This window comes from Protomyctophum parallelum (genome assembly GCF_964188405.1).
Source record: "Protomyctophum parallelum genome assembly, chromosome: 13".
In the NCBI taxonomy this organism is placed as follows: domain Eukaryota; kingdom Metazoa; phylum Chordata; class Actinopteri; order Myctophiformes; family Myctophidae; genus Protomyctophum; species Protomyctophum parallelum.
This window is the reverse complement of record NC_139708.1, coordinates 15,905,411-15,920,410: the sequence shown is the minus strand read 5'-3', so window position 1 is coordinate 15,920,410 and position 15,000 is coordinate 15,905,411. Positions and strand designations below refer to the sequence as shown.

Genomic DNA, 15,000 nt, shown 5'->3' with positions numbered 1-15,000 from the left:
ATGCCTTGTTGTTACTACTACTTTCTAATGTAATCATTAAATCTATCGACTGTTTTAAATGCATAATAATGTTCAGTTTGCCAGTTGTTAAACATCAACTCATCATTATCAAAATGTAATTCTTAAGACCACCTGGAGAGGCACAACGTTAGGCGGTTTGAACATGGAGCCAAAATTCATAGTGCTAGTTAGCTCACATGATGCAAAACAGTGATCTCTACTGTTAGTAAACTGACTCCAAATAGCTTGTTTGTGATAGTGTGCTGAGAGAAGTAACACCCTGACCCCACACACTGAGATGTGATTTGTCTTAAAAACTTGTATGTAGTAGTGCATCCATTACATACAACTCTTGTCTCTTGAAATTAACTGGAACAATTATGATATTGCTGCAAAGTCAAAGGAGAACTGTTTGATGTATTTAGAGGCTCTCTTTGTCCACATTTTGATAAACGTTTGACATGATTCAATCCTACAGTACTCCATTGCCACTGTTCCAAATGTTACTCTGTTCCGGTGAGGAAGAGGGTCCGTAAAAGAACTCCAGCCCTGACCCTATTGTCACTGCCCGAGGAGGTTCTGCTGTGTGTGTTGAGATACCTTTCTGCTGAGGACCTACTGGCTGTCAGAGCAGTGAGTAAACACACATACACACTTTCACACCGCTGTTCCACATTTAGCGTATAGATTCAACATCATCTGGCATTGCTTGGTCTCATCATCGGTGTCCACCTAATTTGGTTGTTTTAGCTGACTCTCTGTTGACTTCAACCCATAAAGACCTGAAACCGATTCCGCAAATGCTGTCTAGATTCTAGAACTAATGATTTAGAGTAGACTAAATCATTAGGTCTCAGACTTTCAATATCCCCCCCCCCCCCAAAATATCAGATGCTCGCATCGTGGCACAGTGATGTGCTGTGAGCTTGTACATCTGCTATTTTTGAATAGCCAACGCTAAAATCTAAAATAACACAGTTGCTTTCTCAGTTTTAATGGGTTAACCACTTTAACTCTGGCATCCCTATTTTGGGCATGTCACATATTAAAAAATAGCTGTAAGCTCACAATGTGTTGCATTGTGATGTGTGGAGAACTTCTAGATTGGTTTTGGTATAAATTGTGTTGACATCTGTTATAGGTCCATTCCCAGCTGCGGGACATTGTGGATAACAATTCCAGTGTATGGGCGAGGGTCAGTTTCAGGGACACCTGGCCAGCCCCCAAAACAGTCTGGCTATTTGAAAGGTACAATCCCTCACTTCAAATCAATTTTAATTCCGACACAATCCCCCCCTGCTCCCCCATGTGTTTTTAAATGTAGTTTCTCTTTTCTTTCAGAGCTGCAGAGAAAGGGAACTTTGAAGCCGCTGTGAAACTAGGGATCGCCTATTTGTACAATGAAGGGCGTAAGTTACGGCTGTCCATACTTGCGAGCAGGCGTGGGGGATTAGGAGCGGGTCTTTACAATAGAGATTTGAATTTAGGATGGAAGAGCAACTGCACAACACAGTAAACTAGTACAGTGAAACGAGTCCTGTACGTTTCTTAAAGCTTAGGATTCAGCTGATCATAACTAACTTTATTATACATTTGTATATCTACATCATTTAAAGCAGGTTTCGTTTAATCTGCCTTGTTTATTACTTTTTTTAAAGAGCAACCTGGGGACCATCACTATTGTGTGAGGTGGGTCCATCATAGACCCACTTGACACAATACTGGTGGGGGTTCATGCACCATGCCATGGGATAAGATTCATTTTTCCCCCTTCCTTACCACTCACAAATCAGACTATCACAGGCTATATTCATGAGCTGGACAAAGAATTATAATAATTCAAAGCATTGTATTACCAGTAAAGAGCAGAGATATCATCTGGCAAGAAGCACAACATTTTTGTTGGATACAACCACATACAAAATATTTGTTTCCCTGGACAAAACAGGACACCCCAAGTTTAGCCTGGCGTAGCCAGCCTTCATCTGCCTTTGCAATGCATATTGCCCCAGGCAGATAACGCAGTGGTATATTAGTATCGCCAACACGAGGCTACCCCAAGTCCTCTCAAAATAGTATTATTCACATGAAAACAAGAGTAGCAAGTAAAAGTACAATTATTGTTCTACACAAATAAATATATAGGATTTTCTGAATGCTTGGTCAGGCATACCTCCATGGACCACCAGGGGTCCGCAAACGTTTGAAAACCCAGGATTCTAACACTCATGATGATGTGAATTCACCCGGCTGGGATGGTTTACCAGGCTAGTTGTTAGGCACATAGTTGTATGTTTTCTGATTCTGTAAATAAAGTCCTCTCTCTCTCTCTCTCTGTCTTAGCGTTGTTGACTGACGAGGGGCGAGCGGACGTGTGCGGTCGTAAGGCCTCCCGCTTCTTCAGCCTGGCAGAGAGCCTGCGCCCCCCTACGGCAGACCCCTTTGTCTGGGTGTTCATTCGTCCTCCTTGGTCCCCGACTGGAAGCTGCTGCAAAGCGGTGGTGTTTGACCGTCTCAAGGCCGAGTGTGACACCAACGTGGTAATTGATGCACACACATGCCATATTGTTCGCCTCATGCACCAAAAGCTCAAGCATTGCTTTGTAACGGTGACGAACATAATAGTATGGTTGTATCTACTGGGTGCAGATGATAGATACAGTAGATAGATGGATAAATATATGGATAGATTGATTGATAGATGGATATATTCATCCCTGTGGGGAAATGCCGGTGTTGTAGCAGCAACAGCAGTAACATTAAATTCCATACACCGTAGGTACAGGTAAGAAGTAACAGAAATGCCGTCTTCATGCATTATTGTCTCTGCATTTGCAACTAATGACTGGTACTTTTGAACACTGATGTGGTCTGGGGATGAGTCAATAGACATAGGTTCATAATGAGTTTAGTTCCTTGCTGTGAAGATAAATCTCAGTCCTGTCTGTCACATTCGTTGTCTGTGTGTTTAGAAGAGCAGCAATTGTTTGTTATAAATAAATGAAAACCAAAAAAAAGTACACACAAATGTTATTGGTAAAACTATAGTAAGTTCTGCCCACAATATTAGATTTAATGATGTTCTTTCCTCCATTGTTTATCTCTGCAGGACAGGAAAGGACCTCTGCTGCATTGTTTGGCCAGGGTCCTGCAGCTCTTTGATGTGAGTGTGAAACGCAAACAATTACTTCCTGTGGTTGAACTTGAAACGTGTTCAGCGTGCTTCTGATCGGCATGTGGTTCGTCATAAGCCGAACCGATGGGAAAATTGTTGTTTTTTGCCCAGTTCATATAGCACAGCAATTGCCTTGCACTCCCTGTGGAATCTGTGTGCGCAGCCCAATCGTCTCAGTGTTCATTCTGCTGTTGTTTCAACCACATTAAACCCAGCGTCCCTATACTGGGCACATGCTTCAAAAATGTGTAGAAATACAAGCTCACAACATGTCACAATGCGACATGTTGTGAAATTTATAGATCTGCTAATTTAGCTATTTGTCATAGGATGAAGCAATGAGGATTTTCTTTTTGCTTGCCATGGTAGATGTCTAAGGAAGATGAAAATATGTGTGCTTTTAAGGTGACTATAACCTTGTTTATATCTTTCTAGGAGGAGGAGAAGCGCTCGGAAGCCTTGCCCATGCTGGAGGAGTCATCACAGGCTGGCTGTCTACAGAGCTCCTACCTGTTATGGGAGCTTAGCCACAAAGCTGCTGTGAGTCTTAAAAGATCTCCTTGACCTGTTCCACTCTTTAACTAACTTGTGGAAATGTTACATGTTCTATTTTAAAACGTATTGATTGGACTGTGCGTGCAGACTGCTTTGAAGTGTAGGGCCTCTGGTTTGAGGGTGGTAAAATGCCCGAAGGAAATATCCTGTCAGTGCTAATTTTGGTCAGTATAAAATGCTTAGCCAGTACTTGTGCCTCTTGTATTTCAGATGGCAGACCCAGGCAGGTACCTCCAGTGTGTACGAACCCTCAGGGACTATGCTGCCAAAGGTTGCTGGGAGGCACAGGTGTGTGTTTACGAGATGGGCTACATTACTGACTGTATGCTATTATATCAGTATGTATTGGCTGTTGACTGTTACTTTTATACACGCCCAAGCATCTGGTGGGGTTTTAATTTCCCCATTTATCATCTCTGTTTTTTTAATTAATCTTTTCCCCAGCTGCTTTATTACGGCCAAGCTACACAACGTTTAGTGTGTGTGTGCTTATACGCACACACACACACTTTTAGATCCAGTCCTATTTTAAAGTCTGCGTATGCGCACACGTGCCATGTGTAGCTTGGCCGTTAAGAATAATGCAACCAAGCTTTACTGCATTTTGTAATTTTCAAATATTCATGGGTCATTAGAGGCAATGGACCTCATTCCCATTCTTAGTGTGCAGATATATTTCACTGATAAAAATGTCTGTTTTCTTCAATTCTACAATTTTATAATAATAATAGAGCAGATCAGTGGTTCTCAAAGAGTCGTCTGGGGACCCCCATGGGTCCTTGAGAGTGTTCCAGGGGGTCCAAAGCAAAACAAGGAACAGTTTATGTTACCACTTTAACTTTTTCTGTTTGGGATAATGATTATCCCAATAGCTGATAAATCTTGGAAAATGTCTTATGCAAGTAAAAAAATATTTTCAGATGTGGCTATGCAGCCAATCCTCGAAATGAAAATGTTTGATAACTGCTTTAGTGTTTTCAATGGGCCTGAGTTGAAGCCCTAGACCCCAATTCAACTGACCCTCATCGCCCTCATACCCCCACCCGATACCCCTGACAGCCACCACACCCCCGTTTCCCCACCCCCTTCCTACCTGAAAGCCCCCATAATACCCCCCACCCACCACCTTTCAGTAATACAATGTTTTATATTCACTGCGAAAGCTACTCCTGAACATGAATTTTGTAATTGTGCTAATTTCAGCAAATATACATTGATGTCTAGTGGTGACTGATGTTCCACCATCTTTAGACTTTAGTTTAGGCATTCTTGACTTAATTCTCTCAACTTTTATTTCACTTTGATGTCACACTGTGATGTGTGATCACACTTCACACTGATTTCTGCTATGCAGTAGTCCTGCCCTAATTTTCCTTGAATGGGAATTGGTGGGGCGGCTCCCTGTGGTAACTATGATGCTAATTAGGATAGGTGGGGCGTCTGTGATAATTCAGGATTAACTGGTTTACAGCGCAGGCACACTTTAGTGTCACCAAGATGCCAAAAGTAATAAAACATAATAGAATCATGAATCTGACTCTACTTCTCTTAGGAAGGCATTTAGGAAGAAAACTTTCAAATGTATTGGTGAATGAGGCCCATTGATAGTAGTATAATTTCATCTGACTCGTTGGTGAAGTCGGTGTGTGTCATCACACCCAGCCTCTACGGTCTTGATATAAAATGTTTTGCGTGTTGTCGTGCACCAAACATAGCCACTGCAGTACACTGCTACATCATGCTGTGATCTTATAGCAGCACATAACCAAAATGTCCTGTTTGTCTTATTTATTTTCCCATTCCTTATCTTCCAGGTATCCTTGGCTAAGGTGTGCAGTAGCGGGAACCCTTTGGGCTTGGAGGCACGGGCTTGTGCAGATCTGGTTGCCCAGCTCTTCAGTTCGCCTGGCCCAGCACCGGCCCACCGCACACTGGAGGATGTCCTCAGGCATGGCATCAAGGACACCATGAGGTAAATCCACCCTTCGCTACTGACATCATGCCTTCAAATCTGTTTGACTATCGTGCTCATTGTTCCAACCAGGAGACGGTAGTGAGTGACTCATTGTGCTTTTTCATCATTAGATTTGAGTTCCCCGATAATGGTATTAGAGTAGAGCCTGATGAATCACATTATCCACTTATGCTTTGCTGTTTTTCAAGTCTCGGACCATCCTTTTAAAAATGTTTCCATCAATTGTGCCTAGCACAGCCTTGCCAGATCAATCACCACAGTCTTCCATTTTCTTCTGTGCTAACAACAATAATTTAGGCCTTCAAAACGGGTGCCTCACTGCCTGTCACATATGTATGTGTACATAATATGATGTTCATTCGTAACAACAGTCATATCTAATTTACTGTAATTTGGAAGTACTTCCTGTTGCCACAGTACAGGGAAAAAAGACCCTGTTTGGATGCCACACATCCTTGTGGACTTCTTCATCTCGGCTATGCTTCTCATTGTCTCCCGCTCATCTACACAATGTTCACCATCCTTGCACCGTCTCTTGCTGTCCTTCTGTTGTAGGTACATCTTGGTGGACTGGCTGGTCGAAGTAACCACCATGAAGGACTTCTCCAGCTTGACGCTACATGTGACGGTGGGTTGTGTTGACCGATATCTGAGTCGGTGCTCCGTCCCCAAGGCCCGCCTTCAGCTGCTGGGCATCGCCTGCATGGTCGTTTGCACACGGTGAGACACACACAAACACACACGCCTAATGGTTTGTAGTTTTGTAATCTACGTCCTCTGGTACAATGTGGTCCTGATACGGATAAGCTCCATACGTGAGATTCAAGCAGTTCTTAGTCCAGGATTTAGTGGTTAAGTGGCTTTACGTCCTTTTGCCCATTTCGGTCTATCGTCTGTGTTCTGTGTTGAATCCTAATCATGGAAATTTACCAGCAGAGTTTCAGTTTTCTTGCCAAATTAATCTATCAATCTACAAGCTTTGTTCACTTTTTTTCCTTTCATTGTTGTGTTAAAAGCTTAAAGGGTAAAGAAATTGCAGCATGGTCAAGACAATGCAATTGTGTGGGTCGAGAATGGGACGCTGATCTTTTTTCCCCCCCCATGTACTAACTTTAGATCTTTGTTTTTTGTGTAGTTACATGAGCAAAGAGATCCTGACCATCCGCGAAGCTGTCTGGCTCACCGACAACACCTACAAATATGAAGACCTGGTCCGCATGATGGGAGAGGTCGTCTCTGTGCTGGAGGGGAGGATCAGGGTGAGCATGCCAACGATACGCCCCTGGTTTTATCTAGCATTAGTATTCTCATTAGTAGACTCAAATATTAAATAATCTGCATATCAGCACCCACACCACCTCAGGACATTGTGGTACTGCAGCTAAAAACTGCTTTCAAAGTCCAGAAAGAAATGACAAGGACTGGTTATATCAGAGTGGTGATTGAGGCTCAAACCATTAGAAATAACTTTGAGGGACATAGACAATATGATTATTGAATATTAAAAGCAGTTTTAAAATGCTTGTTATTTGCGCTTTAATTGTGACAAGCCCGCCGCCCTATATAATTAACCCATTCTGGGCGGGAACCCGTTTTGGTGTTAGCATTACGTTATGCTTTAGCTATTTAAAAATAGCTAAAGATAGATCCAAGCTCATAGCGCGCCACTGAGTGGCGCGCTACGAGCTTGTAGGTCTGCTATTTTTTTAAACTGACAGGATTTAAGACATTTTTAGAATCTGATCTCAGGTCAAAATGCATTAAAGAACCACCATTCATCTGTGCGTTAGAATCTGATCTCAGGTCAGAATGGGTGAATATTTGAATAACCTGTGTGGTTCCCTGGCAGGCCCCCACGCTGCTGGACTACGGCGAGGTGCTGCTGTCCCTGATGCCTCTGGAGAGGCGGACCTCCCACCTGTTCAGCTACATCTGTGAGCTGTCTCTCCTCTACTCGGCGCTCACCGTGCTGCCGGCCGGCAAGCTGGCCTGCGCCGCCCTGCTGCTCACACGCACTCTGCACCACTACGGTAATTATCGGGACAGTTTGTCCACACCATGCATGCATACTGTGAATGCGGTGATGGAAAAAGTAATGCACTTATTATTTACTTAACGGGAGTCCCCCAATGCTGTGTGGGGGACTCCTGTGTGTCACGTGGCCTTGTTCCTTTCTGCTGATGTTGGGATTCATGTGGTTAAGTAAAAGTAGCAATACTGCAATGTAGAAGCACTCTCGTTACACGTGAAAGTTCTGGTAATCAAAATTGACTTGAGTAAAAGTATTGGCATCAAAATATACTTAAAGTACCAAAAGTAAAAGTACTCATTATGCAGAATGTCCTGTTTCACAAGGTATGATATTTATACAATTTATTAAAATCTTTTGAAAATGGCGGATCTACAAGCTCAAACCGCTTATAGATTGGCTATTTTCAAATAGCCAAAGTTTAAATAGGGCTGAAGTGGTTCATGTAAGTTTTGTTATAATAATTCAAGTAAAGTTTTAAAATAATTGTAGTGGAGTAAAAAGTTCAATATTTGCCTCTGGGATGTAGTGGTACAGTAAGTAGAAATATTGGAAATACTCCAGTAAAGTAATTTAGTAAATACTTAGTTACTTTCCACCAATGCTGTAAATGCAGCCCTCTGTGAAAACATGACTGTGTGTCAGTATTTGGGCTGCAACTGTTTAATCAATTACTTGGATTTAGCTGCAAGTTGGCAGCCTTGAGTTCATAAGCTGACTCCTGGCCTTGTGCTCCCTCTTCCTCCACCCGTCTCTGCAGCTCCCATATGGCCTGCTCAGATGGCCGACTACACAGGGTTCTCCAAGAAAGACCTCCTCCCTTTCACTGTGCTGCTCTACGTCAAGTGGTGAGTGTTTAACCCATTTTGGACTGAAGTCGATAAAAAAAAAAATCTTCTAAATCCTAACCTTTTTCTGAAAAACCCATGTTTCTATGTCAGTGGGGCTCAACATTTTTCATGTCAAGGACCCCCAGAATTATCTCTATTGGGCCACGGACCCCCATCTCAGAATATGTAGTTCCAGGGACCCCCCAGAAGCCAATATTTTTAGTTAAAAATGTTCAATATATATTCAAAGATTTGTGCCACATTTTCATGATTTTTCAAAAATAGCAGGCACACTTTCCTGGATTGGTCCCCCCCCACCAGTACCAGTCACGCCTTGTCTTTACCCTCCTTCTGTCTCACTGTCTGTTGCACATCATTCAGACCTCCACCATAGAGCACCGAAGTCCTGACGTAACTCGCTCATCCCGACCATTCCCCTGGTTCGCGGAAGTGATTTCTCTATGGAGAATAACATGGGGTGATCTTAATATCGTCTACTATAAGCGTTGTGGTCCAAACATAAACAAGCTGTCTCGGCGTTATTGTCAGGGAGGTGTCTCTGTATCGTTTGCAACAGTCAGTCACTCATATATGATACAGTCTGCTTCTAGCGAAAATGTAACTAATTCAGTAGCAGTAACATTAGCGTTTTCTCTCAGTCAGTTGATTCTTCATATCCATATGAGTGAAGCGGCCGGGGTGACATGTTTATTTTTCAAACACAGTTGTTATATGAGGCGATGTCAAATCGCCTCAATGGGGATTACAATGCAACTAAACAAATACATGAACCTGGGGACTGACGCCCTCTACTGAAAGTGACGTCAGACTTCGGTGCTCTATTCATGTACATAGTTTGTAAAAAAAAAAGTTGCCTATTCTGAGTTTTGCTCTAATGAGGGTTTCCTTGGTTACGAGAGCACCTCTGGCTCTGACTGAGGTGCAGGAGTTCTAGTAACTTAAGAGTTAAGCCACGCTTGTATTGCATTTTTAGACTTTATTTATGAGGCAGCAGGCTCTATTGTCTTTGGATGGTTCTACCCGTCTTTTGTAAATCCAAGAATGAATGCTTAAAATTGCTTATTCAATGTCAGTGTGCGGCTAAAGTGAATTATGTTGGTTAAGGTAGGTGGTAGTTGCTATGGCTCTGTGTGATGTATTACGCTTTACTGTCTCTGCTGTTGTGATGCATTCTTCTGAGGTGGGTTATTAATAACGGTGGGAAATTAACCTTTCACACAAGGAAAAATTATAATGTAGTCATTTTGTTAAAGGCCTAGAAAAAGCAGGGAGTGTTGAAAAATAAATAAATAAAACAAATCAGTTTAACAGAAAATGTATCGACCATATTAATCCTGGCACCTCTATTTTGGGCAAAAATAATTATCTGATCCGCAAACTCGCAATGCATGATGGCGACACATGAGATTGTAGCTAGGCTGTCTTAAGCAATTTGGATGTTTTAATTTTTTTCCTTTTTATTAATTCCACAGCAGCATGCTTTTAGTTTGTATGTATTTGTAATAAGATGTTTTGGCACAGGCATGCATAAGTAAAGTGCTTGCAGCCAATTAGTATTTACAGATTCAGTGTAATGGGTTAAAGACCGCCTGCTCAGAAATGGGTGTTTTGGTGTCACAGAAAATGCTCGCCATTAATGTCACATTCGACATGTAATCATGTACCACTGAAGTGTGATGCATTCTGTCCCATCTGATGCCTGACAAATATACGCCTATAAAGTACTGTTTACACAAAGTAATTAGTCACTTATTTGTGTCACTAGCATCTTCAGAGTGGGACATTGGTGCATTTTTGATTGGTAGCAGTCAGTGTTTTATTTTATTTTTAATACTAGTCACTAGTAGTAACCAACCAGTCACAAACTGTGCACCATGGCATAGGCAGTAGTACACAGTTATACTGACACTAGGGTTGTCCCGATCGGAAATCGGGGCCGATCACGTAATTTTCAAATGATCGGAATCGGATCGGGAGCCAAAAACGTGATCGGGAAATCCCTAATATCAATATTATATCCATATCATGATATTAGACTGGAAATTGTCTGTGATTTTATATGGCATAAACATGTTCTATAAAATATAAATATCTGACCGAGAAAAATCGGCAGATGTTCAAAATCAAATGATCAGAATTGGATCAGGAGCAAAAACACGTGATCGTCCCCTAACCGACACAAATATTATACTTTCACACTGCAAATCGTTAATAATACCAGAGCCCACAGTTTTTCTTTTGTTTTTTTTAAGCATCCGATTTATTAGATCAGTTTTTTAATGCAGTCTGGTCATCACAAAAGTCTGGACATCAAAGGTGATGGTCATCAGATAACGGATATCGTGACAAGCAGACGGTGTGGGGGCTTGTAGCATGACTGTGTAGTTTTGACCGTGTGTGTGTGTGTGTGTGTGTGTGTGTGTGTGTCTGTGGGCTGGTGAGTCATACTAACGTACCGCAGAGTGAGTCACTCGCAACAGGGGGGGGGGGGGGGGGGAGTCTATTTCCCAAATGAACACTGTAACAAGATTGGTCCATGGCCGCTCCTATATGAGATGATTAAATGTACCCTTCTCTCCTCTCTTTTAGTTATAGTCGAGATGTACCCAAAGACTACAGACATGTGTCTCTTACTGGAGTCAAGCAGCGCTTTGAGGAGGAAGCCTACCAGCATATCGGCAAAGAACAGGTACACACACATGAATTTAGAGCTGTATTATACTTTAGTTTAGGGGAACGTCCACCTTGATGCTTGTCTTTAAAACACAATAGAAATACAAATTATTTCTATGCCATCATGGCTCATCTTCATCATGTCTGTATCGTGCACTGTATTCTGTATCTTCTCTTGCATTTGTATTCTTAATCTATAACTCCTCGTTTTCCAATAAGGTGATGGACTTCCATGAGCTGTGCCAGATCCTGGAGGTACCTGAGATGGGACCCCAGATATGTGTTCAGCTGGATCCTAACTCCCCCAGCGGCCAACCAGGAGACATCCACACGTTCCTCTCATCCCCATCCAGCAACAGCAAAAGGTTAGCCACCCACTTGCCGAACACACATCCTTCCAGTGCCCGGCCATTTCCTGCTTTGCTGTCGTAGAGTCCTCTCCTCTTCCCACTTTAGTGGTCACTGTGTCCCTCCTGTGTCCCTCCGTTTGCTGTGTGACAAACGGCTGTGATCATTTTGTTGACACAGCCAACATGTCCTGACCACATTTGTTTTTTGTTGTTGTTCTCTACAGGAGGCGTGATGACAGCATGCAGGCCCACAGAGGAAGTTTTGTGGCCACGCCCACCGCTGAGCTGTCCCCTCAGGAGGAGACGCTGCTCGGCGATATGCTGGACTGGAGCTTGGACACTTCCTGTTCCGGCTACGAGGGTGACCTAGAGGAGAGCGAGGAGGGGGAGAAAGAGGGAGAGGGTGAGTGCAACCTTTGGTGTTGGATGCAACATGCATTTATTATTTGTGTAGGTCTGTTTCATGCATCATCGAATGGAGCGAAAAGATCTTTTAGAAGGAGCCCAAGATCATTTATGTAACAAAGAGAGAGTATAGCTATAGAGCACCAAAGTCTGACGTCAATATCTGTAGAGGCCAGGGTGCTAAGTCCACTGGTTCATGTACTTTTTATTTGCATTGTAATCCCTGTATGGTGATTTGAGATCGCCTCATATAAGAACTGTTTGAAAAAGAAACAGATTATCCTGGCCGTTTCACTCATGGATATGAAGAATCAACTGACTGAGAGAAAACGCTAATGTTACTGTTGAGGAATTAGTTTAATTTTCGTTAGAAACAGACTATCAAATATGAGTGACTGACTGTCCGAAACCATACAGAGACACCTCCCCGACAATAACGCCAAGACAGTTTGTTTATTTCTGGATGGTGGACCACAATGCTTATATGAGACGATTTTAAGATGACCCCATGTTTCCCCCATGGCCTTTCTGTGTGGAGTGTGCATGTTCTCCCTGTGTCCCCTAGGGTAGGTACACTCACAAAAAACATGCAGTAATCCTGGTCTCTAAACTGCCTCGCCCTGGCCAGCCGGGGTGCCTGTTGGAGGGGAAAGGAACTGGTTGTTCCTTCCACGCGCTGCGTCCAACCAGGGAAACTCCCCTCTGTCAGGTGTAAAGGAGCAACTTGGACACTCATGCATGAAGGAAGCATGAGTTCAAGTCCGTTGCTCTCCCCAGGTTGGCGCAGGATGTGTAGAGCCCAGGATCACATTAGATAATTGACACGGGGGTGAAAAATGGGTTACAAAATCGTGGGATAAAAAAAGAAAAAAAAAGATGACTATGGAGAATAAAGATGTTATTCTCCATAGAGAAACTTCTGTGAATGGATGAGCGAGTGACGTCAGGACGTCGGTGCTCTATAACAAAGGAATAGATAGACGATGTAGGACGTCATGTTACAAAAGGCAAGAATTAATTAATACATTAGTAGAAGAAGCTGCTTTACAGCAGTTTACACTCAATATTAGGGCTAAATGTAGTCATTGGCTGACTTCCAGGGCCATAAAGTGCCATTTAAACATTTTTAAAAGGGCATGAAGCAAGCAATGACCACAGGGCAATAAGGCATGAGTCAGTCTGCCAGCACCGGCCAGCACGACATGATGATGATGATACTGGACATGACTCAGCAGTTATGATGTTCAGCAAGCATCATACTGTACTGTAGCATCCATTAGCTCCAATCAAGACCTACTTAACGCTCACTTATTTGCTTATTTGCCCGGGGTTGAACCTTTCCTTTAATAACGCTCTCTATTCTTCTCTTCCGAAAGCCTCAATCAAGACCATCACATTGCATCAGGCGGAGGGTGCAGAGGACTGGCTAGAGCACTGCCGAGCTCTGTCCAGTGACGAAGACAGCACCTGTGAGGACGTCGCAGAGGGCCAGGGCAGCTCTCGGAGCCGACCCAAGGAGCCCCTGTCCCTCCTCTCCGCCGACCTCCACAGCTCTGGTTACTCCTCTGTCCAAAGTGCCAGCCCCCTCAACTCCTCTTCCCTCCTCGTGCCTTGCACACTGGCGATCATTCCCGCCACCTCCGGCACAGCCTCCGCAGACGCCCTGCCGGGTTTCCGCCTCTTGGTGCCCATGCAGAGGCCCAGAGGCTCTTCCTGTAAACAGGTAAAGAGAAAGAATGCGGCAGCCCATAGCGGAGGAGAGATGGAGAGAGGGGAGGAAGAGGACGGGGGATGTTCTGCCAATATAGGGTTTTTGAGCCTGTAAGCAGCACCGTTTGACTGGTGTGTAATTGCATCGTCCCCAGCACTTTTTCCTCTTATTCCCATGTTCTCAATGCTGGTTCTCGCTCTGCACTGGTTCTTCTACTGCAAAGAAGATCAAAAGATACCTGAAGCTTTAAGAAAGAAATGACAAATCTATTATATAAAGGGAATGGTCATGACAGAGAATGTTGCCCTTCTTTTACATGTCTCATTTCACTCGAGTTTACAGGCACCTCACAAACCTGGACATTACATCCATGGACTCTCAGGCCCCTTTTCCAACGGGGTTGAACCAGTTTGGTTCTTTTTTCCCCCACCTAATATTGAACCAGTTCAGAGTTTATACTGAATTGGTTCAGAACCCTAAAAGTTGATTCCGAACTGGAAACAATAAAATGGCCACTGGTTCCGTGAAAGCACCACGGTTCCAAGAATCTAGAACGGAACCAGTTCTAGAACCAAAGTTATTTTGTTGGAAAAGGGGCCTCAGTGTGTTTACTCTCCTCAGGATATCCCTGTTACAACGGTCTCATCACACTGACCTCTGCAAAAAACCCATCTCATAGCTCATTGGATGGCTGGCTGCAAGGTCCCAAACTCGAACTATTTGTGTGTTTATTTTTTATTTTTCTATTTTAAATTAAGCATTGTTGTGAAGATGTCTTGAAAACCGTCAACCCATAGATGGCGTGCTGTTGTGATTGTATTGTTTTTGTCATAGATTCTGATAATGCACTGTTCTTCGTACGAGAATGTAAAAGAAGAAATCGAGAAGAGGCTGTAAACCGCTCAATGTAAATATCAATTTGAAGCTGTGACATTAACTATTTAATTATTCTAAGAGTTTGTCATACGTGCATATGCCAAAGGTACTGTGGTGTTGTCAGATGAATCTATCTGTATAGATGGTGCTGTGAAATCATTGTTGTTTAGGAGCTTGTTAAATGCATTTCTTTGCCCAGACGTCCCATGCGTCCACTGTCACGTTGACAAACTGTTTGATCCTTATTACTGCACAGAAGACATGGGATGGGGGTTATTCATTGGGATCTTGACACTTCAGATATTAAGCAATTTAGTTTATAATGGTAAACTTGAGTATCTACTAAGGATGCAGGTTGTCATCAAGACTGTCAAAAGTAAGATTGAACCTGATCAACTTC

At 43.1% G+C, this 15,000-nt stretch overlaps 1 protein-coding gene across 1 annotated transcript in view; it reads left to right on the top strand.

Annotated features, from left to right (window-relative positions):
- Positions 1-14,966, top strand: part of ccnf (cyclin F) — a 15,589-nt gene extending 623 nt beyond the window's left edge. Inside the window, exons 2-17 of the mRNA XM_083779643.1 lie at positions 479-633; positions 1,142-1,248; positions 1,342-1,409; positions 2,344-2,540; positions 3,110-3,163; positions 3,611-3,715; positions 3,941-4,018; positions 5,545-5,702; positions 6,261-6,425; positions 6,841-6,964; positions 7,555-7,735; positions 8,495-8,582; positions 11,175-11,274; positions 11,478-11,623; positions 11,833-12,011; positions 13,390-14,966. Of these exons, the coding sequence (XP_083635769.1) occupies positions 479-633; positions 1,142-1,248; positions 1,342-1,409; positions 2,344-2,540; positions 3,110-3,163; positions 3,611-3,715; positions 3,941-4,018; positions 5,545-5,702; positions 6,261-6,425; positions 6,841-6,964; positions 7,555-7,735; positions 8,495-8,582; positions 11,175-11,274; positions 11,478-11,623; positions 11,833-12,011; positions 13,390-13,838 (2,354 nt within the window). The 3' untranslated portion in view covers positions 13,839-14,966. The remainder of the gene's footprint in view (positions 1-478; positions 634-1,141; positions 1,249-1,341; positions 1,410-2,343; positions 2,541-3,109; positions 3,164-3,610; positions 3,716-3,940; positions 4,019-5,544; positions 5,703-6,260; positions 6,426-6,840; positions 6,965-7,554; positions 7,736-8,494; positions 8,583-11,174; positions 11,275-11,477; positions 11,624-11,832; positions 12,012-13,389) is intronic.
- Positions 14,967-15,000: the final 34 nt, after the last annotated feature.